We start from the raw sequence: 27,123 nt of genomic DNA, 5'->3' as shown, positions 1-27,123 counted from the left end.
CTCCTCCTCCTCCTCCTCCTCCTCCTTCTCCTTCTTGTCGACTGTACCCTATCTTCTACCCTTCAATCTATGGTACCATAATGCCCAAGGCAGTGTATACTCTTTCCCTTCTCTATACTCTTTTCTACCATTGAACTATCCCACCTACTTTACTTCTAGTCAGCAAGCAATCAATCTATACTAGTATTGTCTTCCATTACATCACCTAATAGTAGATCCTCCTCCTCAAAACTACATATCATCCGAATACAACTCATCACACAATCCGAACCAATCATACCCTTCTCTTCCCCCAAACAAACACGTAGTACCAGTACCAATACAGTACTCCACCCCACAAACATCCACCCTAGAATTGAAAAACCCTCTAAATCTAAATCACTACTGATAACCCCATCCGCCTAACCCAAATCAGATCAGATCAGATCCGCACGTAAATTAAATCATAAATATATATATATATATATATAAATATTTCCGTGCTGAAGAAAAAGCTCACATGAACTAAGGAGCTAGCTAGCTAATTGGTAGGACTTTATTACTGTTTTGTCATTGAGATAGGTAGATGCCGGTAGATCGGGGGCGTGGATGGTCTGGTTTGATCTGGTTTGGATGTTCGATGTATGTATATAGTCCGTAGGCATAAGTAAGGGAGTGATGATGTACTATACCAAGTTGACTGTTACTATCTATAGTTGCAAGTGCATTGTAATCGATGATTTCAATCATGGCAGCAATGAACTCGAACCGAAACAAAGTATTACTACTGATCATCATTCCTCATATTTCCCATTGATTATGAATAAGAAAAGATCCAACATCATTCATAAAGTGATAACATCCCGTTCTATACATCAACATCACCCCATCATACCTATATACCACTACCTAGACGCAAACCCACGATACTCGCCTGCCATCGTTACCGTTGAAAAAACGCCTCCTTCCCACGACTCATAGTGGTCTGGTCAATTGCTCCCATACCCACGACCGCGCTTCCCGATACACCAATTCCCAGACACTCTTAGTCTCCGACGCACGGCACTCTAGGTATCCCATTACCAGGATGGTGGCGAGCATGTTGGCCTCGTCGTCACCGTGGGGGAAGTCTGTGGCGGTGGGCTCGATTACCTAGGTAAGCAATCCCTAAACCTCCCCAGCCACATGCGTCTCGGTGAACTGATACTGGCCGAACTGACGGGTGGGCACCTTCTCCTGAAACATCCAATCCAGTTCCTCAAAGGTGCGGCCCTTGGTCTCCGGCAGAAAGAAATAGCACCACAGCGTGTCCAAGACCCCAATGCCAGCAAACAGAAACCCGACCTTGCCCCCCCAGTTGGCACCGGTGGTATCCAGCGCATACGGAATGGCCACGGCGAAGATGACAGACCAGATCACCACCGTGATGTTGGACAGGGCGATCGTCACTCCTCTCAGGCGGACCGAGGACACCTCGGACATGACGGTGAAACAGAGCGGCCCGACGGACATGTCGTATACGAGATTGCACACCACCATGAGGGCAGACATGGCCCAGACGGGCCCGGAAGCATGCTGGGGCACGGCCGCCAACACCCCAATGAGGAATAGCAGCAGGGTCATGACGATCGAGCCCCACAGGTAGATGGTGCGCCGGCCGGCGTACGAGATGAGGACATACGAGGCTAGCGTACCGACGAGGCCCATGCATGTCAGACCCACATTCATCGAGAAGGCGTTGGAGGTATTCAGGCCGGCGATCTCGAAAAAGTAGACGGCATAGTTGATGAAGAGGATATTGCCGCAGAGCGCCTGGATGTTGTAGACCTGGCACGAAATGATCGTACGGCGCAAATTGGTCCCGCGGAAGCAGTCCAGAATGCTGATGGTGTCTTTGGAGCTCTCTTCCAGCCGGAGTGTTTCCCGGATATGAGCGAGATGCGCGTCAACATCGACAGTGGACGTAGTCAGACGCTGGAGGGATTTGCGCGCGTCCTTCGGCCGGCCATGTTTACAGAGCCAATATGGGGGTGTCGGACAGAAGTAGATGAACGAGAGGATGAAGACGGGTAGAACCCATTGCGAGGCGAAGGGAATCTTGTACGCCCACTTAGTGTCCATGGTGCTGGTTCCCTTGAGCATCCCTGACGCCACTAGCTGGCCAATGACAAAGGACAAATTGATCACAGCGGACAGGACACCACGCGCAGCGACCGGTGCGACCTCGCTGACATAGGCATTGGCGAGAACGGGATAGGCGCCTGTGATGAACCCGTTGAGCATCTCACCGACAAAAAGAAGTGCTGGCCCTTCACTGAAAAATTGTAGAAAGATGGAACCGATCGAACCAATCGACGCCGCTGCGAGGGTCACCCGTGGACCAGCCTTGTCGTAGGCAATTCCTGCAATCAGCGAGCCCGGCACGCTGCCTATATATGACGCATAGTTAAAGGCTGACAGCCAGGAGGGAGCAACCGCGTACTGCCCGTCCACCAGTCTGCCATAGGTGCGAACAAACGGGGTCAGGCCAACAAGACTGCCGATCAAGGCACCGTCAAAGCCACACAGAATGACCGCCAGATTGACAAAACAAGACCACAGCAGCGCAGGACGATAGAATTGACAGGCCTTCCAGAACCCCAGACCATGCTCGAACCTGGCGTGGGCCAGGGACTTTTCTGCATCATTGATCCGTTCGGCATCGATCACCTCCACAGACCCAGGTTGTTTCACGATATCATCCGGGGTCTCCACACTGGATCTCTTCTGTTTGAAAGACATTATGGATTAGAGTCAACGCAAAGATTAAGTCAAAGGAGCTTATTCAAGATAGACCACTCACCCCTGGACACGAGCCGGTACTTTATAGTACCTCAACCCTCGTTTATCGGATTGCTGTATCTCGAGGTCAAGACAGACTGGTCAAAGACACCCCGAAGAGCAGCACCCGGCAGATAACGAGCCAAGTGCCAACTGGTATCCCGGCCATTATCTGGAGGAGGAGTAGTAATGAAGGAAGAAGGAAGGTCCACGCAGACAGACGGCAGACCGTCTGACAGGCGATTGGTCGGGTCTCCTGCCGTCACTCGGCCATTCCCAAGACGGAAAGCGTACCGGCTCCTTGGCTTATCGTGCGCCCGCCAGTGATTCTCCCAACTCCATCCGCTGATAACTATATAGATCGCTTCGGTCATCTCAGAGTAGTCCAGTAAGTGCCCTGGATTGCTCATCTGCTTTTCTCCTTCAATTGCCACCAACCGACTAACGCCATGACGACCCCGCAGTTGGTCCAGATCACCCTGTCGGACGATGAACGCGCCACCAAGAAACTCTCCTCCCACAACCTCCAAGCAGCCCTGGAAGGTCTTCATCGAGATGGCGTGTGTGTTATCACCAACGGTGTTCATCCGGTCCATCTCGACAAACTAAACGAACGCATGGTCCCCGAGGCTAAAACCCTATATGCCAACCCGCAAACCTACCGCAACTTTGGTTCCCGCACGGGCAACATCCAGCAGGAGCCGGTCGTGGACCCCGAGTACATGTTTGAAGATATCATTGCCAACCCATGGGCCACTGCCATCACCGAATGCATGCTGGGGCCGAACCCACACCTGCGCTTCTACAGCGCGAACACTGCCTTCAAAGCCGAGGACCGACAACCGGTGCACGTCGACGTGCATTTTGACTTTCCCAAGATCCCCTTTGGCTTCTGCATCAACATCAACCTCGTGGCTACCTCGCCCGAGAACGGTGCGACCGAGCTCTGGCCCGGTAGTCACCGGGACGCTGATCATAGGGATAGCGATAACATCGGGGTGATATCGGACCTGGTCGAAGCCCGCCGCAAGATCTCTCCCCCGGTACAGCCATCTCTGCCTAAGGGAGCCGTGATCGTTCGAGATTTCAGACTGTGGCATGCCGGCATGCCAAATCACACCGACGACCCCCGTGTCATGCTAGTGACGATTCACTTCCCGGCGTGGTATCGCACCGACCAAAAGTTTGTGCTACCCCGGAGTATGCAGGGAAAGGTTGACTGGGGACATTTGGTGCCGTGTGTGGAGTGGGTGGATGAAGACTATGATTATTTGCAGGGCAAACATGACCATGACTTTACTTTGCTGCCGTAACTGGCACCCACTTATCCAATATCTATCATAATCTGCAATGTCTCTGGCATTTCACGGCTAGGACCCGCTCCAACTAGCGCAGCGGTAGACCATCCCAATCAATACCTCCCGACAAGTAGTGTCTACTAACTAGTACCTTACACTCATCACAAACTCTATCGTATGAACCACCATCCCAATCTCACCAATGACAACAACTTATCCCCAAACACCTCCCCGCATTAGTATTACCTCCAGACGGAGTTACGACTAGGTATTAGGGATCCGGCAAGTCCGGGCAAACCGGGGTTCGTGGACCGGTAATACTCCAGAAAGATAAGATAGTAATTGGTCGCGGGGATATTATCTCGCGGTGTGAGGAAGTCACTACATATTCTTTTGCTGGTGTTGAATATGAGCCGAGGCTTCTGGTCTGGGCTGAACGGTAGACTGATCGGTATAGAATATATATATATATATATGGCTAGGGAGTAACTGTAGTATTCTGGTTTATTTGGGTTTTATTTGGGTCTTGGCTATTCTAGGTTGCTAGTTGGCATAGTTGAAGTTATTTACTTGGTTATAGAGGGGGGGCATGGTTGGGTATCTAGATTTAGAGGTGCGGGTTTGTTTGGGTGGTTGTTATCGATGAGAGGAAGGAAAGTAGGATTTGAGGATAGTTTGGTGTTTCATAGTAATTGTGATGTAAGGGCATTTCGTCGAGTTTTTGGTTTATAGATTGGGGATCAGAATAGAGACAGAGCCTTGGGAGTGAAAATGGTCTATGTGTTGGTGGAAGCAAACGGCTATAACTCAAAACGAATTATAAGCACAATCAATAACCAGGATATTATAAGGTGTACAGTTAGACTCTTCGAACAAACTCTGCCGCCGCTTCCATCATCTTAGTCTGTTCCTCTGGCCACCCCAGCATATGTCCCATCATATAAATGTCGTGCGGCACGTCTGGGACCTCGAGATACTCGATCCGATTACCCGGAACGGCGCGCATTGCGTCCACGAATCTCCTCACACTGTCACACAGGATTTCCGCGCCCCCCACCTGAGTGAAAATTGGAACCGGCGTCGCGAATGGATGCAGCGATGGCGAGAGGTAGGGATCATCCAGACGGACCGTCTCCGGCGGTGCAAAGGCCCGCGCTCCCCATGCTGCCATCTGTCCGTCGCAATAGTCGGTCGATTGATTTCGATCGGTGTTGACAGCCTGCGAGTCGCCTTCGTAGCTGTACTCTACGGATGGTGAAAATAAGAGGCATGCCCTGGGCGGTGGCAGCTCGGCAAGGACATGACCGGCTTTGTCCTGGAACGAGGCGAGATGGCGCAGGAGAGCCATGGCCATGGTGGACCCCGAAGAATCACCTGCCAGCACGATGCGAGACGGGGAGATGCCCAAATCTTGGACAAGGTAGAGATATGCGGTGATGGTGTCTTGCATGGGCCCGGGATACGGGGTGGGATTGTTGCCGCCCGCGAGACGGTACTGCACCCACAGCGACCGGGCACCGGCACCCAGCTTCGTGTTCAGCAGGTCGGCTGTGAACCCCGAGTCGTCAGGTTGGCCAGTCAGCCATAGAAAAGCGCTGCCATGGAACGAAAGAACCACCAGACTCTTGTCGTCGTCTTCCTCGTCATCATTCTTGACCAACTGTGGCGATGCCTTGAGCGGAGGATCAGGATACCATGTCGCACCGATCGCCTCGGGCTTGATGGTATCACTAGCAAAGGCACCACCATAGCAGTCGGCGGAGGCGGGACTCATGACCACCCAGCGGTCGCCCAGCTTGCCGGCATCGAGACTCAGAGACTGTGTGAAGCCGACTTCACGGATGACGGTCATAGCTATCTTTGTCAGCCGGGTGGTGAATGCCTGACGATAGGTCCATGTCGAGCTCTGTCGAAATGAGGGTAGAATATAGTAGATGCTATAGAAGAAAGCGAGCAGCGGGACGCGAATGACTGAGACAAGCAACCAGATGGTCAGGCCGGGCTGTCGGGTCCGCCAGTCGTTAGGGATGGCATCTTCCTCTGCAAATGCGCGTGCCATCATAGGCGCCAAATAGTGTTCAGACCTGTGTATGTACAAGTTCAGGAGAAGCGAGGATGAGGAAGGCTGTCCGTTATAACCGATGGATAAGCGGATCTCGCAGTGAGCATCCCAGATAGGAAACCAGTGCGGCTGATCACCTGATTGGCCGGTGAGTCCGGTGGGGGGAGGCTAAGCTCCCGCTCCGCCTCAGGCGTCCCCACTCGATTCTTACTAGGAACCACTTGGTAGAGAATGGCCCAACACGCGGGCCAGCTACAACTCATCTCCATACACCCACGTCAGATGATGACTGCTCGCACTGTGTCATACAACAGTTGGTAAGCCAAGCAATCCATAGAACCAAGGAGCCAGTGGCGACCACGATATCTGCTGCTTTGACAACGAAGCTTTCGGGCTTGCACCGCATTCTTATGCCTGATAATTCGAGGCATATGCGATACTTCCGATGATCATCGGACCAAGCTTTGCGGACTTACGCGGCTATGACAGCTGCCACCTATGCAAAAGACTTGCTTTGCGTGGTCGATCAGGCAGCTATGGAGCAAGCGTGCCCACGACTCAGGCTCTTCCAGTCGGTAGGTCGACGGGGCTTTTTTCTGAGCCGGCCTTACGGATTCTCTAAATGGGGTTAATCATGTCATATTCTATCCCATTGGTTGGCGCGAATGGTGTCGTCGCAAAGCCTTGTGGTAGCCGCCTGGACTGATCAGCCGCACCCCTCTTCTCCGGAGCCCAAGCGGCTATTCTTCTCCAAAACCGGCGGCTCGGCCGTTCTTCCTCAATTCAATGCTTCAACTTGCTCGTTCAAATATCAATTCACTATGCGCGCCAGTTTGATATCGAAAACCTTGTCGCACGATGATTACAAGATCGGATGGATCTGCGCCTTACCGCTGGAGATGGCCGCAGCCCAGGCGCTCCTAGACGAAATCCACGAGGACCTGCCCGTTCAGCCCAATGACTACAATGCATATACTCTGGGAGCCATCGGCAAGCATAACATCGTCATCGCATGCTTGCCTAGTGGCGACTGCGGCAGTACATTCACCACCGTATCCATGCACTTGATGTCCAGTTTCCGCTCGATTCAATTTGGCCTGGTGGTTGGTATCGGGGGCGGAGTACCACGAGAGAAGGAAGATATCCGCCGTGGCGATATAGTCGTCAGCAAGCCAACAGGTACCCATGGCGGAGTGATCCAGTATAACTTTGGAAAAGCTTTGAGTGGCGGTGGATTTCAGCGCACGGGCATGCTCAACCGACCTCCCCAGATTTTTCTGACTGCGCTGTCTAAGTTGCAAACGCATCATCTCATGGGGCGTAAACTGTTCTTGGACTTTCTTTCGGAGATGGAGCAGTTGTCGAGCTTTACTCGGCCCCGTCGGAGTGATCAGTTATATTTGTCTGGTTATGATCACGTCGGTAGCAAGTCGACCAATTGCGATGCTTGTGATGCGATCAATACTGTTGTACGGCCTCCTCGAGACTGTCAGGACCCTGTAGTCCACTATGGAACAATTGTGTTCGTGAACCAAGCGAACGACAGCTGGCTGCGGGATAGGCTAGGTTCCGAGCTAGATGCCTATTGTGTGGAATCGGGAGAAGCGGGATTTATGAACAATTTCCCTTGCGTGATCATCCGGGGAATCGGCGATTATGCCGATTCACACAAGACCACGGATTGGCAAGGATATGCGGCAGCCGCTGCAGCCGCATATGCCAAAGAGCTCTTGCTGGCCTCGGTTACCCATGTCGAACAGACACAGCCTGTGCCGAAACCTCTGCCTGGTTCAGGTACGTATACCCAGGCCGCTCTATTGCTTGGTTTTCTTCGACTGACGGTTCCACTTAGAAGCCGCCACAATGGCACAAGTAAAAGAGCCATTGCAAATAACTGTTTCACCGGAAGCCATTGCCGCCCCAGCCCCAGCTGCATCATTCACCTACGACGAGCTAAGTGGCGTGTATCTCGGCACTATCCGAGGCTCAGAAATAATTCCAAGACTGATCAGAAACCCTGACCATTGGAGAAACGAGATCGGGGCGCTAATAGCGCAGCTGGTTGAGATTCACCCGGAATGGTGGATAGAGCGAACGGAAGAAGCTGCGCGTGTTATGAATGAATTCTTTGCTCGCTGCAGGCTCACTTACCGAGTTAATGTCTATCCCCGACTAAGCGAACGTCCCATTTACCATGGCAGTAATCGGGAGTATCTTAGTATCCTGTTCGATCATAATCTGGGATGGCAGACCAAGTCGGATCCCAATATTGGGCTGAATATTGGGATTTTGAATATATGGTCTATGCTGGAGTTTTTGGATAGACAGAGTTTATAGGGATGTGTTGGTGGGATTTCGAGGAGACTGATGAGACATCTTGAAGAAGTAACAAAATGCAGCAGCATCAAAATTATATCCCTTCATTCGGACATTGCATGCAGAATTCAGGGGAGTTGCTAGATAGAGAAGTGGCTGTGTTCCGCGGGACTTTCCAAGTGATTTACGTCTTACTTACGTCCTGCTTATTTTTTGCTTGTTTAGCATTGAAAGAGTTGTTATTTCAACAAGCGGGTCCCATAGCTCAGTTGGTTAGAGCGTAACGCTAATAACGTTAAAGTCGAGGGTTCGAGCCCCTCTGGGACCATCTTTTTGCTTTTTTACCCACATCTTTCTGGGATTCGATCCAGGCTAGCAAATAATTGATCTCAGTGATTGGTTTTTTTATTTATTACATGGGCTTCGTTGAAGCTAGTGGTGTGTGTATGTTGTCGCCAGGTTGTCTTTTTTGTTTGCGAGGGAGATAATGCCTTTTCTTTTCTCCTGGAGGTGTATCATTCTAGAGAGTACTGATACGTCTAGATACTATTGCTCCTATAGCTATGATTAAGTCACAAACTTTGAGAGCAGGCGTGAAATATATCCCTTGTGTCCCGGGAGAGAAATGTACTACCGTGGAAATGTTCATCAACATCGGGGAATAATCGCCGTCCATTTCTGTGCTACACTCATCCCAACATACTCACACCTCCACCCCCCCTGGCCGCTACATCCTCCTCCTCAACCACCACAATCTGCTGATACGCTCGTCCAGCGACATCCCGATACTTCGGCGTAAACCTCTCATCCCCCGCCACAAACGCAAACTGACGTTTCCACTCCCTCCAACGTTCCATAGTCCACATCTCCCGGGATCCCGACACCCTCTCATGCTTCTTACACTGCTCGTACGCATACCGACATTCATCGGGCCACATGACCCACTGCGCCGCTCCCAGCATGTAATTGCCTAGCTTATTCGGCCCATCGATGGGCCGGGTCGCTAAATTGGGATATTCCGGGTGTTCGGGAAGGATTTCGCGCAGGGAACTGAGAAATCCGCAGTCGATTAGGTTCGAGCTGGTTATGCGCGCTATGGCGGAGTTGAAGTTGCGCCAGCGGTAGGGGGCGAGGACATCTACGTCAACATGAACGTTAGATCAGAGCTGGTGGGTGGTTTGCTTGGAGTATGGTTAAGGCAAACGTACAAACATGCCAATAGTCAAAAGTCTCAGCTACTGCTTCCCAGTTTCCTTCAATTGGCCATAATGTTACCGTCCGGTACGGTTCATTGGGATCTTCGGGGGGAACCCCAGAGTAAAGATCGTGTCGTGGGATGACTTTCAGTTCTTTCAGGAAGTCGATGAGTCGGGTTTGGGCCGGGTGGTAAGGGAGAAAGGATGAACAAAGACGAGCAACTGCGTGGAAGAGCGGCTCGATCCATCGGCGCGGTCGTGGCATGATGCAATACATATCGGCGCCTTGGGCTTCTTCCTCTGGGGTGATATTTCGTGGGTCTGGCCGTTTGAGTAACTCCTCGTGCCTTCGATTCGTGTCGTTGGTGACGATGGTGTCGAGGTCGATGGCTGCTTAGTAGGGTGTGATGTCGCCGTTGACGAGAGATTCGAGCTTGTGTTTGATTATCAAGTCGTCTTCGTCGTCCCATTCGCCGTATAGCTTTAGAGGAAGGGGCCTGTCTTCGTACTCTTCGGAGTATTCGGGGTTCATGTTGAGGGTGGACATGGCGTTGGATTGGGTGGTGTGTCTAATGATTAGAGATCTGTGAGGGTCTTGGTGTCTCGAGATAGACCTTCGTGGGCAGGGATCGAGAGACAATAAATTACTCCATGGTTTATGTAAAGTGGGTTCTAGGTTGACATCCTTGAGGTGGCTCAGCCTTGCTTAGCACCTGGCGATATCATCACTCAGAGCCTGTCATGTCCTAAGATTAGCTTGGTATCATCGCTTCTAAGCCCAGAGGGCTATGGCTGACACGTGGTAAGACACTTAGCAAGACTCCATGGTTCAGCCACATCGCATTGGAGGGCGTTGATTATGTGCTGATGATCCACTTTCCCAGTTGTTTTTAAGTAGTGCTTACCGCAGCCCTGCGAGAAGCCGAGCTGTCCTAGTAAGCAGGTTAGTCAATGTTTTAATATTATTAAGGGGTGGATTTGAACCACCTTTTGGAATTTGTTGACACACTTGACTTGATCGAGTTAATCTATTGATCATTTGACTGCAAGTATTGTTGCCATGAAGGGATTATTTGTGCCGAACGAGGGACGTGATGGGGACCGTTTTCCTTTGTCGCGACAGCTGCTAGAAGGTCTCCGCTGGGACATTGTACTACACATCCTTTCTCGTATACCGGCGACAAAAAGATGAATTGATCAACATAGACGCGTGTTGTCCGAAGGACAGGGAAAAAAAGAAAAAGCAAAAAGATGGTCCCAGAGGGGCTCGAACCCTCGACTTTAACGTTATTAGCGTTACGCTCTAACCAACTGAGCTATGGGACCCGCTTGTTGAAAAAAACCAACTTATATTGCTAAATAATCTACTGTTAAGATTAAGCGTACGAAAGATGTTGGAGGTGGCAAGAGGCACCATCTTCTCACTGGAAAGATAGTATACAGTATGGTGAATGGGCGTTGGGTATTCTGAGTACTGACTGGCCTTATATTTCTTTACCGCCAATGAGAAAGTTCTGGCTTTACTGGTATGCAACTCTATGGTTTGTGGTGTTGGCTGGTTATTGCCAGGCTCAGTCAGTATATATTTTCGGGTGCCTACTGTAGGAGATATCGATTTAGGCCATGTGTACAATATCACCAAGGCTTAACATTAAATTTAATAACTATCGTCCTGACAATCTGCATCCCGATAAGTCTCTAAGCCTGTACATCAACTAGGATCTTGCAGTGGGCGTCCCGATTGTTCACCAGGGCCTGGAATCCTTTTTCCACAACTTCATCCAACTTGATTTTCGATGTGATCATCCTTTCGGGATTCAATTGCCCTAGATAACAGTTAGACTTGTCAATGTAGACCAAAAATCGCGTGACGTACCATAGCTGAGTGCCCGAATGACATTATCAAACGCGCTCTCATCATACAGCGCAGACCCCGTATAGTTGACTTCGCTATACATCAACTCGTTGACTTGCAGAGCCGGCCGTTTCTCCCACACAGCAATGTTGACTATCGTTCCATGTGTTCGACTCGCACGAATCGCTCCGTTAAGAGCTACCTCCACACCAGCCGTGTCAAAAATTACATCCGCACCCACGCCGTTGGTCAGTTCGCGGACCTTTGCGGCCACGTCCACCTCTCGTGGATCTAGAATATGCGTTGCTCCATACTCCGACGCGAACTTCTTCCTATTTTCTGTCAACTCTGCCACCATGACGTTTTTTGCCCCTTGTAACTTGAGCACTTGGACGACTCCGATCCCAACTGGTCCGCCTCCTAGCACTAAGACGCTGTCGTTTGGCTTGAACGGTGAGATGTTCACGGCGTGCCAAGCTACTGCTAATGGCTCGACTAAGGCTGCTGCCTCGAGGGATACATTTTTAGGAATCGAATAGAAGTGTTCTGCCGGTGCTACGATGTGTTTTGCTAGTCCACCGCCGTATCCTGCAAATCGGTTAGAATTCGTGCATGCCAATCATGCCGGAGTATGAGCTACCCGAAAGTCCGATGAAGCCAATATTCTCACAACAGTATTCATAGCCTAGTTTGCATGAAGGACATTTGCGGTCGAAGATGGTTGGTCGCACGACGGCTCGTTGTCCCGGAGAAATATCGGTTACACCCTCTCCTACTTCTTCGACGATTCCGCTGAATTCATGACCGAGGGTTACCGGGAGGCTGGCCCCGGTGATTCCGTGCGGTTTTTGGGGGACCAGAACAGGGCCTCCAGAGTATTCGTGTATGTCTTTTGAAATTAGTATGCAGAGACTCCACTGACAGCTGGTCTGAGCTTACCACTACCGCATATTCCAACAAAAGCAGGTCGCATCTATGATGGATTTTGTCAGTGCATACCATCGCAACCCGTAGTAGGGATAAGCACCTTCACCTGTCCTTTGCCACAGGTGGGCTCTTCGATCTCCTCAACCCTGATGTCGCCGCGACCGTGGAAGCGTACAGCTTTCATGACGGGCGCGGTTTTGAGGGTAGTTTGATAGGTGCTGATGGAGTCGGTTGCGGTGTTAAGCATCTTTGTATGCGAAAGTTTCTGTGTTTCGAAAGTACGAATTCTTTGTAATGCATTCGGAAGGATAGTAGCTCTAGAAACATTTGAATAGGACGGTCTGGCGAAAGCTCCGCTTTGTCTATTTGAATGCCATGGCTGTCGAGGAACATCTATTTGAAAGACGTTGCGATGACGTTGCTTAGACCTGAGATCTATAAAAAGTACGGATACAGATTAAGTTCGAGAGATCATGATGTATTCAGTGGTAGTTGGGTCTAGACAATGTAGGCCTGATTGGATCAACCGCGTGTCGTTCAGATAATCATTACACCATAGGTATGATGTTCCTTGTGTCGCATGGCGTTCCAATTGGGATTTCTCTTATAATAATAGAATCCCAGGACCACGGGCATCTGATTTGTCGGGATGGCGTCCGGCGTCTACTTTAAATTCAAAGTATTATTGAATGTGCCACGATCTCTAGTCGACCAAGCTTCATAGGCGGCGTGGCTTGATGTTTGGGGTGTCAAGTGCCGTTCCCAGATTGTGGGGATCTGGGCAGTGGCGTCACATCTGCCGACGAATGAAACCCTGGGTCTGGGTGATATCAAGTTCCGTCACGGATGACCCAACGGACTTTGTCCTTCTTCTGCCTCGGATTTAGCACCTCCTGGTCGGGGAAATATGCTGCACAGGTCCTCCAGAAAGAAGTCGACATACCCTGGATCCCAGCGATGTGTAGCCGCCAATTATCTGCCATACTCAATCCGCCATGTTGCGCCAAAGCCAACGGCGAGAATTGAATACTGTTTGATCAGGCCTCTTCTTCGCGCAATTGCTCGACAAATGCCCGCAAGATAGATTCTAGTCCCTCGTTGCGGCGAGCGAGTAGCATCACATCTGCGACATTGACGGTCGAACGCCCGGCATGCCTAAACAGGAAATACCGAGTGTCAGCCCGCACCAAGCCATCATCCGTCACTTGACAAACTGGCCCGGTAGACCGTAGCCACATCAGAACAAGGCAATCAGGCTCTGCTAATCAGAGGCCCGGTACTAGAGATTGTGACTTACTTAGCAAAAGACTCCAGATCTTGGCTGACCGTCTCTGTCCATCAGCCTTAGTCAGCGCCTGCTTACAGTGAACGAGAGGTGACGAAAGTGCAGTCGTCCAAGTTTTCGACATTGACATCGCCAATGGATGATTTTCATACCTATCTGAGCCCAGACCATTTCCGTCAAGGCTCCAATAAACTGAGGGGTGGCGTTGACACCAAGCTTAATGGTTTCCTCATCCACTATCTTCCCGATCGACAACCAGAGAGCGGACTTTAAGCGCTGCAGAGGCGACTTAGTACTGCCAGTGACCGCGGGTGAGTACGTACCTCCTCGAGGCTGATTTCTTCTCCCTGGTCCATTTCTGTGAAAGACAGGTGGATGTGTGAGTGTTGATTTTGATCGATTATGCGAACTGTGGTGTTTTCTTCCCTCGATGAATAGACGGAGTACGGAGTAGTACTTGATGATATGCGCTCCGATGCGCGGCTCGTGTCGGGACGCGTTGAGCCTACATACTGTAGTAAGGAAGCGGCCGTGATTGGCTCCCCAGCCTATCCCGGACAATCTATATCTCCGACGCGGAATGACGCTAGGCCGGAACGACGCATTTCCACATTCGGAATTCTTCCTACAGTCCATGAAGTTCCATGACTGACCACAGGTTGAGAGACTCTACCTTGCCTTTGCTTCGTCCCTTCCTGAGATAGGAGAATCGGTTGACAAGCAATTGCCTCGCTCCGGCTCCTCCGGTTCCTCCAGCCGCCCTCCAGCTCGCTCCAGCTCCTCCACTACCCCACGATAACGCTTCCCCAACAAAAACACCTCTTCCGGTTGAATCCGCCGACCTACACAAACCCAGCAACCTTCACACACACACAATCGCCCACGAGATAGGTACACTACAGAAGCAAAATGGCCACCCGAGATCCAGGCGAGGTCGCTGCCGATGCCCTCAACGACTTCTTCAGCCAAATCTACGCCTTCTGTGAAACCATCTTTACCCGCTTCTTTGGTAACCTCTATGCCTCCTTCGCCGATGTGAGCATCAACCGTTGGACAAAGGTCATTTGCTCCGTGATCGGATACCTTCTCCTCCGGCCGTACATCGAGAAATTCTTCAAGAAGATGCACGACCGGGAACGCAAAAAGATCAAGGAGAAGGAAGAGGCCAAGAAAAACGAGAAGAAGAAGGCCAAGATATCGGCCAATGCACTCCGCGGTGGCGGTGGTCGGGTTCTGGGAGAGGTGGAGAACACAGACGATGAGATCGAAGATGGAGAGGACTTTGCGACGGCGAGTGGGGTGCCTGAGTGGGGGAAGAATGCCAGGAAGAGGCAGAAGAAGTACATGAAGAGTCTGGAGAAGGAGGCCGAGAACCGCACGCACAATCTGTCGGAGGAACAGCTCATGGAGTTGTTGGATTGGAGTGACTCCGAGAATGAGAAGGCTGCGGGTAAGAAGGAGTAGGTTAAGTCTGCCCTCTTTGCCTCGTGATGTGGGCTGGTAATATACTGGGGCTTTGGGCTGGTTCTTCTGAGAATGTATTATCACCATATGGGGTTCTTTAATGTAGTTAGATGTATGACAAGCATTAAGGCAGTGTCTTTAGCGCTGCTTCTACCTGACAACACAGGCTCAGGTTTCTGAGTAACTGTACGGTTGGCAGTGTTTAATAATATGAATAATAGATATTAAGGCATAAACAGTATAGCTTTATCTCCTTTCTTTCTGTACTGAATAGAATGTCGTTGGTATGTTCACCTGGTGGCATAGGAGATAGCAGGCAGAAAGGAAGATGCTAGTAATAGTAAAATCCTAATTCGGACCTCAAACATCTGGTTCGGGACTCTATAGAATGATCATACCTGAGACAAAAGACTTCTAGCGAGTCTGTCATCCGACCTAAATGGCATTTTAACATTGAGAGCCTTGATAGTCGACTGAAGTATACGTACTACAAATCGAACGCATTTCACCTTGTGTATAAGCACTGCATAAGTGCTATGAATGTCCAAGGTAGCATAGGAAGATTATCTGACTGTGTCGGTGGGCAAAGTAGGACGATCAATACACATCCTTGTGATACACTTCCGATACAGCGCCTGGTACAATTACCGATACTGTTTCGATACAGACAACCACATCCTCTTGAGGGGGTAAAGTGTGCTTTCTCTCGGCATCGGTTTGTGGTCAAGTCAGACCAAGATGGGTTGAGATCGACAGATTACTATTAGGTAGGAGAATTTTTATGCTGACAAGTTGAATCATATCTTGAACAGACTATAGGTGTGCTGAGATGGTACTGACGCAGAGCAAATGCCCTCGACGAACATGCAATGCAGCCATGCAGACTATACATAATACATGGATTCTGTTTTCCATAGCCAAATAGAGATTGATCATGCATTCAGCTGCGCAAGTCTCATCTGTATTGAGCTGTGATATCTGAGGATGAAAACTACCTACCTAGCGCATTTGCCTCATCAATAACGAGGGAAGATTTCTGGTTCAAATGCTAAAAGCTCTATGACTGGATTGCCTCACACGTGCCCCACATGGCCCAGACATTGAGGCAAGTGCATTTGCCCGATGGCTGCTATGGCCTGCTGTACCCGGAAACCTGACGGAACGCCTCGGTCCCTAACAGCATCCCAACTGCAGATGCCAGACTCACTGACAATAATCCGGCAGTTCTCGTCCCGACGCGACATAATTCCGATATCTTAGATTGAATCATACTATCTTTTATAGGGCGTATATCTCTAGAGTGTCTTTGACACGATTCTGACTTTCCTGAAATTGACTTGGTCGGCGCGGTGCTTAGTGCTCTGTTAGCCTACTGATAGAAATGGTACGTCCGCTGCATCATTATCATTAGCGGTGACGTTTAGCTTCTTACGCTGGTTTAGCCTCAACCCTTGAGAGTCCTAAAACCCAAGATTTTGCTGGCCTGTAGCCGGTGTCGTGAGCGAAAGATCCGCTGCGACGGCATTGAGCCCATCTGTGGGCAATGCAAAAGACGGGACACCCCGTGTTCCTACCCCAGCGACTCCTATGCCAGGAAGATCCAGAGCAATCAGTAAGTTAGTTTTTACAATAACCGGTTTGTTCTAGTTTACCCGACGGCTGACCATTTCAGAATTATGCACCAGTCTCAAGTCACCCTTGTTGGAGCCGGGACTGCAAATATCAATCATCTTCCCGCGCTAGAAAATCCAAATGCTTCGTCGAGGCCTTCTGATAACAGGCTGAGAGCCTTGGATAGAAATAATGACTGTTCTACTCAATCAGATGGTGATAGTACTGACCTTGAGATTATATTCTTTGAAGGGGATGGCCCATCCGCCACTCAAGACACCCAAAGAAAGGATGGCAGGAGCAAGGCGCCTGGTGCTTCTAAATCAAGGCCACCTTCAAAACAAAAAAGCCCAGCAGGGAACCAAATCCGAATTACTGCAATGGGAATAACTTCTGACGGACCATTTGCTGAGTCAGAAAGCGAAGACGAATTCTTTGGTGACTCTTCTGTCGCCTCTTTCTTGAAACAGATTAAAGAGTCCGCAAAGGAACCTGGACCGGCAGAACCAACAAATACCATCCTGCATGCAAGTTCTAGCACATGCCCAACTTCCTGGCCAACAGTGGCCGAGGCACCCAATTCAAGGGACGAAAAGCATGATCTACCACCCCAACAATTAGCTGGCTATCTCCTCAACTGTTATTTCGACAAAATCCACAGCTTGTATCCATTCGTTCATAAACCGAGCTTTCTTCGCATGTACAGGAACCTATGGACGCCGGAGGCGTGGCTGATCCCCTCGTCCGGGATGGGTCTAGGAGATCCAAGTGTATCTTCTTCGATGTTCCACTGCGCGTTGAACATAATCTTTGCTTTAGGATGCCAATTTTCCAAGCTAGACCATACAGCGCGCGAAGCCACTTCTGAGGAGTTCTTTCAACGCTCACAATCGCTTCTGAACGTCATCTCCCTTGATAAAGGAGATCTAGCCCTTGTGCAGACATTGCTTTTGACTTCACAATATTTGCAGGGAGGCAAGTCTCCTTCGAGATGTTGGAACATAATAGGCCTTGCTTGCAGAGTGGCGCAATCTCTTGGAATGCATTCCCTCAAAGCCGATAAGAATAGGACACCGGCTCAAATACAGATGAGACGGCGCGTTTGGCATGGATGTGTAATGCTAGATCTGTAGGTATTTCTGCCTCTTATTTGACAACTTACTGACAGTAAACTCAAGAGCAAGCAGTATGATGCTGGGTCGCCCTCCCATGACTCATGCCTCCGCAGTGCCTCTTCCAGAAGCTGTTAATGATGAACATCTCGGTTCGAGTGTTGAACACGACCGATCAGAACCAGAGACACTGTCACGGACTGAGTTTTATGTCCGGACTTTGCAGTTGTATAAGATATTAAGGAGAATCCTATCTGAAGTTTATGAACCTTGGGAGGATTCTGGACAATCCGAGCGGATAAAGTCGAGTAATAATCAGGCTCAGATTTTGCTAGATCTAGAAGAGGAGCTTTCGGTGTTTGAGACAAGTCTTCCAGCGGCGTTGCAATGGAATGACGCTCACGGATCTGCGGGGCTCGCTGAACCCTTTCGCCGTGAAAGTAGTTTATTGAGGGGAAGGTAGGTGCTTTGCGCATATGTTTCAGTTATCAATCGCTGAAATCTCTTACAGGTTCCTTCACTTGAGGATTCTGCTTCTGCGTCCCACTCTTGTCAAGTTTTGTCGGGAAAATTGCCCTCCACGTCACCCAGACAACTCCTCCGCGGGTGCAGAGCCAAAACGCAATATTATCTCGGACTTAAGCCTCAGCTGCTCAATTTCCTGTGTCGCGGCTGCGATTGAGCTGTCGCACCTTATGAATGTCATTTCCAGGACTGAATTGGCCAGTGTATGGTGGTATAGTGTCTTTTGTATGTGCCTATCCCACACTATTGAATGGAAACCCCGTTAATTTTAGCCATTAGATACCTTTACAGCTGGGGTTGTCCTCGTGTTGGCACAGACATGCCCCGCTATGGAATCTATCTTCTCCAAGGAGGTTTTGAGGGTTGCTTGGGAAAGCTGCTTCAACTGTCTAGCTAATATGGATTCGTACAGCAACACTGCCAAGAATTGCGCCAGTAGTCTCCAAAAGATATTATGCCATTTGCTAGATGAAGGCGATCGTGAATCATGCCCCCTTGACAATACCGCCGAACAAGTTCCAGCTCCACCTACAAGTGTACCTGTGGGCCATGACACACCATTGTCTGTCATACCGACTTCCTTCCCAACCCTCTCCGAAGCAGATGTTGGCGCCAATCAAGAACCTCCTGCCGGGTTTCCCTCTGAGGCACTTGGGCCTTTCTGGAATGGACAAGATTTTGATGGCTCGTTGATGGACATGCTGTGGGATGATCTTTGGCTGACATCACCGTCGTTCTTATGATATTCATCCCACGGGGGTGTTGTTTTGACTCTGAGAGATTTATTCGTCCATGAACACTCCGTAAATGATTTTTGTTTATCTTGAGACTGTTCTCTTATCTTTTACTCGAGTTTTGTTATTTTGGCCAGTCGCTTTCAAGTCCCCAGACGCATGTTTCGATACCATTGGATTTGATTTCTTGCGAATGTCAATTTTCGGGCAGGTGAGCACTCACATAGCCCACGGTATCTTTCCAACTATCTTAACTGAACCAGACGTATTCAGTCGTCTATAGGAGACGCCACTTTGAACCACCAGGGAAGGATGGAAAGGACCAAGGTTCAAGCTACCCGAACCTACCGAGAAAGGGGCCGGCATACCGACTTGCACCCGGCCCGATTACACCAGGCAAAAAATACAACCCACAGCGGACAGTAGCCGTTTTGCCTGGGTGGGTATCCCTTGAAAATGTTTATTCTTCTGCCAGATACTCCACTCAGGTCTGATACCCTCCGATACGTTACGCGTACTTCTCCCACAGATACATGTTGCTGTTGTGTAACACGACAAAGCCCGTGGACCTATGGTTTCTGGTGCAGTCTTTCGTATAGTTTCTCCTTACCGGCGTTCTGGAATGCCGTAATGCGCCAACTCACCAGGCCACTCAGGCCAGGTATAAAAGGGCAGCCGTTGCCAACCTCGAGAACACTTCCATCGATATAACCACAGCATTCAATCTGCGCTATTCTCCTTTACTACACAGTTCAACATGGCTGATGTTATCAAGACCGATGTATTCATCTGTGGCGGTGGGCCTGTTGGCCTGCTCATCGCCTATGGCCTTGCAAGACAGGGTGTAGACTCCATTCTTGTTGGTGAGAAAGACTTCTCTTTTCCTCACTCCTTTTTCAAGAGCCCTTGAATAACCGATTACATCAGAACAACATGACAAATCTCAGCAAGCCATGTATGGCCGCGCAACAACCCTATACCCCCGCACCCTGGAGCTGCTGGATCAACTGGGGTTGTTGGATGACCTGAATCAGATTGGGTATGTTGCTCGCAACAGTGTGACGTATAATGGAGACAAGCGTGTGACTTCACGTGGCTGGCATGTCATGTTCCAGCGCATGCACGGGACATACCTGGACTATTGTCTTAATATTCGCCAGAAGTTCTCGGAAGAGGTAATTCGCGATGCGTATGAGGTGCTCCGGGGGAAGCCATATATTGGATGGAAACTAGAGGGCTTTTCTGTTGATGAAGATCCTTGTGATGATGATTACAAGGTGACCTCGCAGATAACCGAGGTTGCCTCGGGTAGGACTTTGACGGTGAAAAGGTATGTAGCACGTCACTTCCAGATGAAGGATTGCTTATTCTGACTTTTATCCAAAGTAAATACATCGTTGGCGCAGATGGTGGTCATTCTCTTGTGAGACGCTTGGCTGGAATCCCCTTCGAGGGAGACCACACAAACTTCAAATGGGTGCGGATCGATGGACACTTCAAGACTGATATGCCTGACTCTGATGTTGGCTTTGCTTCCATCGAATCCAAAAGTCACGGTAATGTTCTCTGGGTTCAACTGGACCATGGTGTGAAGCGAATCGGATTTGCCATGACAAAGGAAATGCTTGCCAAGTATGGAGACAAGCTCACGCTTGAAGATGCTAAGAAGGAGGCTATCAAGTCCATGGAACCATTTTCGTTGGAGATTGAGTCTATCGAATGGTGGACTCTGTATGGGTGAGTGTTCTTGTCCATCGGTCTCCATACCGTCCTAACCTCAACACAGTATCAACCAGCGGGTGGCTGATTCTTTCTACAACAACGATCGTGTGTTACTGGCAGGCGATGCTTGTCATACGCACTCATCCGGTGCCGCGCAGGGCATGAACACTGGCGTCCACGATGCAGTTAATCTAGCCTGGAAGTTGGGCGGTGTTGCCAAAGGCTGGTATGGCGCCGATATGCTTCGTACTTATGATTCGGAACGGCGCCCAGCAGCGCAGCACCTGATCGGTCTTGACAAAGCCTTCTCGGCTACTATTTCAGGCACCGTGCCCGACGGCTATAAGGATCTCGCTTTAGATGCGAACGAGCTATTCACGAAGATCTTCGATGACACGATTCAGTTCAATATTGGATTGGGAATTCATTACGATGAAAACATCATCAACAAGGACCCCTTGGCGACCATGATATCGGCAGGTTGGAGAGCCCCAGATGCATTGGTCTACGCCCCTGGCTCCAGGCTGCCTACCCGACTGTTCCATCTGACCCGCAACACCGGTGCTTGGTCTGTGATTGTGTTCGCCGGACGGCCAGATAAGACCAAGGACAGCCTCACCCGTGGCGTGGAGGCACTGAAGAACATTAGTGAAACACTTCCTCGCGGCATGCTTCGGTTTCTCACTGTGGTTGCTCAGAGTCCAGCTGGAGGGGACCAGGTCTTTGATATTCCGAAAATTGGCCGATTGTACTATGACTCGGAGCGGTCCGCTCATACTGCCTATACTGTCTCCGATGTCAACGGCACGGTCGTTATTGTCCGTCCTGATGGGATCTTGGGCTACGCGACGCGTCTTGAGGAAATGAGCAGCATTCCTGGCTACTTTGCGGGTTTTGTGACGCCGCAGTGAATATACACTGACAAGTGATTGGTGAATCTCTCATAGATAAGATAGAGGTATTTTGTTCGAACATATGCTCGTTGTCATTCAAAACTGCGGAATATAGATGTCAATAGATTGATAGAATTAACCCAAATTCCAAACATTCTTATTAAAAATCATGCTATCGTAGCCATACATCCCTTCCAGACCTTGATAAAGATACTAGTGTCCATCATGTAGCCCTCTCTTTCTTCATAGATGCTACTAAGTTGCTCCATAGCCTAGCAAGTCTAAGAAACTCAGAAAGCGACCCCTGAATAGTCTAGGCACTCCACTATCTGCATCACTCCCAACAAAATCCTCACTAGAAATGATCAATTACGTCAGAAACAGCACTCTCAATGCCGAAAAACTGCCTCTGTGCCAAGAGAGAGCCCATCGTCCCAATCGAGGGCGGACGTATTTTGCGTCGTTTCGGGTACCGTAAGTTATACCATACGCATCCGAAACATACCACTATCATGTGGGTCCTGGTTTAGAGCTATTGCCCCATTGTTGGGCCTTGTACGGAGTACAGAGTACGGTGTGCTCTTGATCTCTTGCAGATATCTGTGACGTTGAGCGTGGAAGGGATTAGACAACCTTGTTTCCTAGATCGGATTTATCATGCTGATTAATTTGCTTAATGGATAGTCTAGCTTCATATAACTAGCTATGGAGATCACTCATCTCAGACTTCCAAGTACGCTGGACACAGTTAACGTTAAGTATAGTAATAGACTTGAGCATTCTAGACGGGCTCAATTAGTATAATCAGCTCAATTGCTCAATTTAGGAGTAACTATTAGTGATGCCACCAATCTCTTAACTTTTCCTATGATCCTTCAGCACAAACAGCTCTTATGGACTCTATACTTGGAATAACTTACCCCGCAGATCCGACGATCCCCCGCCCCCGCATCCAGCCAGTGACAACTGGCAAGGCAGTGAGGAGGCCATTTTACTCCGTACGGTACTTCCAACCAACTAGTTAATTACATAGATACATACAAGACACAGTAGAGATGGTATTACATAGTGGCAATCACAACCACAATCTATTTAAGAGCTCATCTTTCTACATCTACATTCCCATCTATCTCAAGTATAACCAACCTAAATTTTCTTAGTTAACTCCTGTATACCCACCAATCTACCCATCCTCCTACCACAATGCCCCTTCTACCCAACCTCCCTCAAGAAATCCTACACCATCACAACACCCCAACCACAACCACCCTGCATATCCTCACTCTATCCACCACTCTCCTATCCCTCTCTCTTCTCATCTACATCATCTACACCCGCTTCCTCAACCCAATATCACGCATCCCAGGTCCCTTCTGGGCCAGTATATCCCGACTATGGCTTGTCCGTCGCTCCGATAAAGGCCACATGCATCGAGAATTCATCGATCTTCATACCAAGTATGGGAAGTTGGTCAGGATCGGGCCGAATGAAGTGAGTGTGGCGGATTTGGATGCCATTTTGAAGATTTATGGTATGTTAAATCCCGTGAATTGGTCTAGGTTTCAGTGAGAGTAGTGTCTGAAGTGGTTAGGCTGATGTTTGTTTGGTTGGTGGTAGGAGCTGGGTCGAAGTTTAGGAAGAGTGATTGGTATAGTGAGTCCCTCACACCCATTGCATAAATCAATTGCAGATGCTATACTCAAGAACTAAGCTAAGAAGAAAAAAAGGCGTCTGGCAAGGCCATCGCACATTCGATCTCTTTGCAGAACGCAACGAGATAATCCACGGTGCTCAACGACGACTCGTCAACAACGTTTACTCAATGAGTAGTCTGAAAGATTTCGAATCCGGGGTAGATACAGTCATCGAGCAATTCATGCAATGCATGGCACGGCAGGGGCCTGAAGCGATTGTTGATATGGGGAAGTGGATGCAGTTGTTTGCTTTTGGTGAGCCCTCCCACCCCCTCGTTCTCAAGGTTACTAATGGGTGAGTTTAATAGATATCATCGGCGAAATCACCTTCTCCAAACCATTTAACTTCCTCGAGACCGGCACAGACGGTAGTGCATTCCAACAAATTGAGAACGCACTTCGCTCGGCCGCCTGGGTGGGCCAAGTCCCCTGGCTATACTGGGTTCATGATTACTTGAGTCCTCTCATTGGCAGCCACCTAGCAATCACAGCACGTCACGGCACGATTCGTCAGATCGCAGCTCGCGAAGTAACCGATCGCAAAGAGAAAACTCAGCACAATGGAGAAAAACATGACCTACTATCCAAACTCTTCGACGTGCAAAATAAAAAAGAAAAGCAACTGTCCGACAACGATGTCCTTTCCATGGCCGCGTCGAATGTATTTGCTGGATCGGATACCACTGCTATTTCGCTCCGATCGATTATTTACTATCTGTTGAAAAACCCAACGTGTTTATCCAACCTGAGAGACGAGATCGAAGATCGGAAACGCCAGGGCAGATTCTCGGATCCGGTCAAGTTGGACGAGGCGAATGATATGCCGTATCTTCAAGCGTGTATGTATGAAGCGTTGAGGTTGCATCCGGCTGTGGGGATGAATTTGCCGCGGGTGGTTCCGAAGGAGGGGATTGTCATAGATGGGTGTTTTTTGCCGGGGGGAGTAAGTCGAATCCCAATCGTCTATGACATTGAATGTCGCTAACCTTATGGACTATACAGACAACAGTAGGCGTCAACCCCTGGGTCATCCACCGAGACCCAAGTGTATTCGACGACGACGTCGAAGCCTTTCGACCTGAACGATGGTTGACTGAGAAGACCGGCGATATGAGTACGCTTCAGCCCCATTACCTCACAGCCCCAGAAACTAATACTATACACAGAAAGATATTTCTTCGCCTTCGGCGGCGGCGCTCGACTCTGTATTGGAAAAAGTACGTCTCCTAGAACCCCAAACCACCCCAGTTTGACAACTGACACCTCCTCAGATATCAGCTGGATGGAAATGAGCAAGGTAAATACACCAATCTGGCTACTCATACCTCAGTACATGTTAACAAGTAAATAGATGATCCCGACCCTCCTGAACCGATTCGAGATACAGCTTGCGGAACCAGACGCGGAGTGGAAGGAGACGTGTTGGTATGTTATCCCCCCGCCTTTACATTCGGGGATAGAAGGAAATATACCTGGCTACTAGTGTTTTTGATTAAGACGATGGTAAATGTGACTGATAACTTTCTAGGTGGTTCGTCAAACAAGAAGGGGTGATGGTTAAGCTTCGTCCTCGGTCGTGATCCAGACGATTGTTTAGATTTAGAAAAAGACATTGGATTAGATATTGTGAGAAGATATTGGCTCTGTCTAGGTAGTGCTTTACCTGAAGATTGGGTAGATAGTTGTTTAGGAATGATTACGACCATGTAAACGTTTCTTATTTGAACTTGGTATCCCGCTCGACATTACTTGATCGACCAAGAACAAGTGTATGAATAATCTATAGGTCAAACATAAGCAGGAATGTCTATCAACAGTATGTGAGTCTGTAGAGAAGGTCTAAGTTACACCGGAGAAGAGTCATTTGAGAACCTCAAGGCGTCTCTCCTTCATTGTTCAGAGAAATATTAGTTTACGAGTATAGAGCGTGGGTGTTAAACCTTCCTATTGGCTCTGCTGGCTTGAGTAATTATAGAAGAGAGATGTCATCTAGAGATGCGGATTGTAGCTACAAGATGTGGGCTATGCTTCGACGCAGGAACAGGAAGCCCCCAACGTAGGCTCAGTAGATGAGGTATTGCGAAAGACATGTAGGTGGAGGAATACAGGTCAATAAATGCACAAGGGGACCATGAACAGAATTCACATGAAGATGAGGATGCTGGGACGAGTACTACAGATCCGTTGCTCAAACAGTCGGAATGATAGAGCGATCGCGATTTCAGAAATAGGCCCCAATGACTTGTCCTGGAGCAGTCATTGCCCAGGACAGGAGTTCACATATATCATATTGTGGATAATCTCGTACCAGCGAGATGACCCTCATTGCGAGCGGTCTTGCAGCCACTTGTATACCACGGAAAAGTCCTTACCCTTATGTTCCTCCTCGACAGCATTGTACACCCCACGAGCAATTTCTCCGAGCTCCAAAGGTGTTTGCGACTCCTCCGCAGCTGTAATAGCCAAACGAAGATCTTTGTTCATCAAGCTCACGCCAAACCCTCCTTCGTATCCACGAGACGCCGGTGCTGTCTCAACCACGCCAGGCACAGGGTTGTTGATTTCCATGGGCCAGCACCGACCGGTAGACGAGTTGACAAGCTCGGCCAAGGCCTTGGGGTCCAAGCCCCAGCGAATCCCAAGGTTCATCGCTTCCGCTGTCGCAATGTTACTGATAGCCAGAATGTAATTATTGGCGAGTTTGCCCGCAACACCAGCTCCCGGAGCGCCCATGTGCCACGCCTTCTTCCCCATCAGAAGCAACACCGCTCGTACCCGATCAAGAAGTTGGCCCGTTTGCGAAGATGCCCCGAACATGAACGACAGTGTCCCAGCACGGGCGCCCACCACACCGCCCGAAACCGGTGCGTCAACAAAGTGCCCTTGGCACGTTGTGTGTATCGCGTTTGCAATCTCCTTAGATGACGCCGGGTCGATTGTGGAGGTATCGATGAACAGACGCTCTTGATCCAAGGCGGGAAGATCGCCTTGCCGGAGAATCGAGTGGAAAACGTCCTTGACGTGCTGAGGGCCCGGGAGGCTGGTAATGATCACGCTCTGGAGAGTAAATCATCAAAATTGGAACCCGGGACAGGCAGACATATCACGGGGTTTAGTGACAGTAAGTAGGACTCCAATAATAAAGCCTATCCAGTCCCAGGGAGTGGATACCACGTCGTTCCTGCTATAGAGCGGGGAGAAATTCCGAATAAACTCCACTTACCGACTTCTCTGCAAGTTCTCTAGCAGACTGGGCCACCAGGACCTCGGAGGTCCCAACACCAGCGCCGCTGCTCCTAGCAGTTTCACTAGCCTCCTTCACAAACCTGGCCATGCTATCTTCGTTCACATCGCGTATTAACAAAGTATCCGTCTCGGGGATCTTGGCGCGGAGGTTCTTGGCCATGTTGTAGCCTGTGGAGCCGAGGAATCTAATTAGACAATGGTTCACGACGAGGCTTTCTTTCCAATGGCTCGTGAGACACTCACCCATTTGGCCTAGTCCTATAAAGCCCCAGGTAGCATCCCGTTGCACCGAGGTTGAAAAGGTTCTTCCAGAACGGGGTGCAAAGCGGAGAGCCGAGGGGATAGTATTGGACATGGGAACCCTTCGCAATGGAAGGGATCGGA

The 27,123-nt window shown here is 49.6% G+C and overlaps 13 protein-coding genes and 2 non-coding genes across 15 annotated transcripts; 7 read left to right on the top strand and 8 right to left on the bottom strand.

Moving 5' to 3' along the window:
- Nucleotides 1–1,146: 1,146 nt before the first annotated feature.
- Nucleotides 1,147–2,760, bottom strand: BO80DRAFT_504739 (MFS alpha-glucoside transporter; the record flags this gene model as incomplete). Its single annotated transcript, XM_025724440.1, has 1 exon — nt 1,147–2,760. One exon carries the CDS (start codon nt 2,758–2,760, stop codon nt 1,147–1,149), a length of 1,614 nt encoding a protein of 537 aa, XP_025571881.1.
- A 394-nt stretch (nt 2,761–3,154) lies between these two features.
- Nucleotides 3,155–4,166, top strand: BO80DRAFT_428218 (phytanoyl-CoA dioxygenase family protein). Its single transcript, XM_025720203.1, has one exon. It carries the CDS (start codon nt 3,249–3,251, stop codon nt 4,110–4,112), a length of 864 nt encoding a protein of 287 aa, XP_025571880.1. The 5' UTR covers nt 3,155–3,248; the 3' UTR covers nt 4,113–4,166.
- A 588-nt stretch (nt 4,167–4,754) lies between these two features.
- On the bottom strand, nt 4,755–6,212 carry BO80DRAFT_428217 (alpha/beta-hydrolase). Its single transcript, XM_025720202.1, has one exon. It carries the CDS (start codon nt 6,154–6,156, stop codon nt 4,957–4,959), a length of 1,200 nt encoding a protein of 399 aa, XP_025571879.1. The 5' UTR covers nt 6,157–6,212; the 3' UTR covers nt 4,755–4,956.
- A 768-nt stretch (nt 6,213–6,980) lies between these two features.
- BO80DRAFT_448351 (purine and uridine phosphorylase) lies at nt 6,981–8,496 on the top strand (the record flags this gene model as incomplete). Its single annotated transcript, XM_025721666.1, has 2 exons — nt 6,981–7,953; nt 8,012–8,496. The coding sequence occupies 2 exons, from the start codon at nt 6,981–6,983 to the stop codon at nt 8,494–8,496; spliced, it is 1,458 nt and encodes a 485-aa protein (XP_025571878.1).
- A 233-nt stretch (nt 8,497–8,729) lies between these two features.
- BO80DRAFT_t254 lies at nt 8,730–8,803 on the top strand. The gene has a single exon. It is a non-coding gene; the product is annotated as a tRNA-Ile (tRNA).
- Nucleotides 8,804–9,164: 361 nt separating this feature from the next.
- BO80DRAFT_467777 (uncharacterized protein) lies at nt 9,165–10,251 on the bottom strand (the record flags this gene model as incomplete). The annotated part of the gene is made up of 2 exons (XM_025722882.1): nt 9,684–10,251; nt 9,165–9,613 (listed from the first exon to the last, which is right to left on the bottom strand). Exons 1-2 carry the CDS (start codon nt 9,946–9,948, stop codon nt 9,165–9,167), a joined length of 714 nt encoding a protein of 237 aa, XP_025571877.1. The 5' UTR covers nt 9,949–10,251.
- Nucleotides 10,066–10,324, bottom strand: BO80DRAFT_448349 (uncharacterized protein; the record flags this gene model as incomplete). Its single annotated transcript, XM_025721665.1, has 2 exons — nt 10,066–10,240; nt 10,320–10,324. The coding sequence occupies 2 exons, from the start codon at nt 10,322–10,324 to the stop codon at nt 10,066–10,068; spliced, it is 180 nt and encodes a 59-aa protein (XP_025571876.1).
- A 599-nt stretch (nt 10,325–10,923) lies between these two features.
- On the bottom strand, nt 10,924–10,997 carry BO80DRAFT_t253. Its single transcript has one exon. It is a non-coding gene; the product is annotated as a tRNA-Ile (tRNA).
- A 348-nt stretch (nt 10,998–11,345) lies between these two features.
- On the bottom strand, nt 11,346–12,805 carry BO80DRAFT_389620 (uncharacterized protein). The gene is made up of 5 exons (XM_025717122.1): nt 12,554–12,805; nt 12,466–12,499; nt 12,167–12,415; nt 11,548–12,114; nt 11,346–11,497 (listed from the first exon to the last, which is right to left on the bottom strand). Exons 1-5 carry the CDS (start codon nt 12,698–12,700, stop codon nt 11,370–11,372), a joined length of 1,125 nt encoding a protein of 374 aa, XP_025571875.1. The 5' UTR covers nt 12,701–12,805; the 3' UTR covers nt 11,346–11,369.
- A 685-nt stretch (nt 12,806–13,490) lies between these two features.
- On the bottom strand, nt 13,491–14,094 carry BO80DRAFT_414618 (CENP-S family protein; the record flags this gene model as incomplete). The annotated part of the gene is made up of 4 exons (XM_025718105.1): nt 13,491–13,608; nt 13,751–13,784; nt 13,891–14,014; nt 14,062–14,094. The coding sequence occupies 4 exons, from the start codon at nt 14,092–14,094 to the stop codon at nt 13,491–13,493; spliced, it is 309 nt and encodes a 102-aa protein (XP_025571874.1).
- A 271-nt stretch (nt 14,095–14,365) lies between these two features.
- On the top strand, nt 14,366–15,483 carry BO80DRAFT_428214 (uncharacterized protein). Its single transcript, XM_025720201.1, has one exon. The coding sequence runs from the start codon at nt 14,648–14,650 to the stop codon at nt 15,200–15,202; it is 555 nt and encodes a 184-aa protein (XP_025571873.1). The 5' UTR covers nt 14,366–14,647; the 3' UTR covers nt 15,203–15,483.
- Nucleotides 15,484–16,660: 1,177 nt separating this feature from the next.
- BO80DRAFT_191298 (fungal specific transcription factor domain-containing protein) lies at nt 16,661–19,231 on the top strand. The gene is made up of 5 exons (XM_025714114.1): nt 16,661–16,818; nt 16,875–17,942; nt 17,992–18,384; nt 18,437–18,675; nt 18,730–19,231. The coding sequence occupies exons 1-5, from the start codon at nt 16,790–16,792 to the stop codon at nt 19,191–19,193; spliced, it is 2,193 nt and encodes a 730-aa protein (XP_025571872.1). The 5' UTR covers nt 16,661–16,789; the 3' UTR covers nt 19,194–19,231.
- Nucleotides 19,232–19,919: 688 nt separating this feature from the next.
- Nucleotides 19,920–21,817, top strand: BO80DRAFT_496268 (pentachlorophenol 4-monooxygenase; the record flags this gene model as incomplete). The annotated part of the gene is made up of 4 exons (XM_025724007.1): nt 19,920–20,047; nt 20,112–20,514; nt 20,571–20,921; nt 20,971–21,817. Exons 1-4 carry the CDS (start codon nt 19,942–19,944, stop codon nt 21,815–21,817), a joined length of 1,707 nt encoding a protein of 568 aa, XP_025571871.1. The 5' UTR covers nt 19,920–19,941.
- Nucleotides 21,818–23,002: 1,185 nt separating this feature from the next.
- Nucleotides 23,003–25,073, top strand: BO80DRAFT_482117 (cytochrome P450; the record flags this gene model as incomplete). Its single annotated transcript, XM_025723394.1, has 9 exons — nt 23,003–23,330; nt 23,417–23,452; nt 23,527–23,748; nt 23,802–24,436; nt 24,496–24,607; nt 24,660–24,710; nt 24,765–24,790; nt 24,845–24,918; nt 25,022–25,073. The coding sequence occupies 9 exons, from the start codon at nt 23,003–23,005 to the stop codon at nt 25,071–25,073; spliced, it is 1,536 nt and encodes a 511-aa protein (XP_025571870.1).
- Nucleotides 25,074–25,815: 742 nt separating this feature from the next.
- On the bottom strand, nt 25,816–27,094 carry BO80DRAFT_458154 (6-phosphogluconate dehydrogenase C-terminal domain-like protein; the record flags this gene model as incomplete). Its single annotated transcript, XM_025722265.1, has 3 exons — nt 25,816–26,550; nt 26,717–26,907; nt 26,983–27,094. 3 exons carry the CDS (start codon nt 27,092–27,094, stop codon nt 25,816–25,818), a joined length of 1,038 nt encoding a protein of 345 aa, XP_025571869.1.
- Between the last annotated feature and the right edge of the window lie 29 nt (nt 27,095–27,123).

Source organism: Aspergillus ibericus (genome assembly GCF_003184845.1).
Source record: "Aspergillus ibericus CBS 121593 unplaced genomic scaffold BO80scaffold_44, whole genome shotgun sequence".
Classification (NCBI taxonomy): Eukaryota; Fungi; Ascomycota; class Eurotiomycetes; order Eurotiales; family Aspergillaceae; genus Aspergillus; species Aspergillus ibericus.
The sequence above is the reverse complement of the archived record's forward strand: the minus strand, read 5'-3'. Positions and strand labels throughout refer to the sequence as shown.

Coding starts and splice junctions, on each gene's coding strand:
- BO80DRAFT_428218 (XM_025720203.1), top strand. CDS start 3,249: ATGACGACCCCGCAGTTGGTCCAGATCACCCTGTCGGACGATGAACGC.
- BO80DRAFT_428217 (XM_025720202.1), bottom strand. CDS start 6,156: ATGGCACGCGCATTTGCAGAGGAAGATGCCATCCCTAACGACTGGCGG.
- BO80DRAFT_389620 (XM_025717122.1), bottom strand. CDS start 12,700: ATGCTTAACACCGCAACCGACTCCATCAGCACCTATCAAACTACCCTC. Junction 12,500..12,553: donor GTGGCAAAGGACAGGTGAAG/GTGCTTATCCCT, acceptor AATCCATCATAG/ATGCGACCTGCTTTTGTTGG. Junction 12,416..12,465: donor TGTTGGAATATGCGGTAGTG/GTAAGCTCAGAC, acceptor TAATTTCAAAAG/ACATACACGAATACTCTGGA.
- BO80DRAFT_428214 (XM_025720201.1), top strand. CDS start 14,648: ATGGCCACCCGAGATCCAGGCGAGGTCGCTGCCGATGCCCTCAACGAC.
- BO80DRAFT_191298 (XM_025714114.1), top strand. CDS start 16,790: ATGCCAGGAAGATCCAGAGCAATCAGTAA. Junction 16,819..16,874: donor AGATCCAGAGCAATCAGTAA/GTTAGTTTTTAC, acceptor TGACCATTTCAG/AATTATGCACCAGTCTCAAG. Junction 18,676..18,729: donor ATGGTGGTATAGTGTCTTTT/GTATGTGCCTAT, acceptor TTTAGCCATTAG/ATACCTTTACAGCTGGGGTT.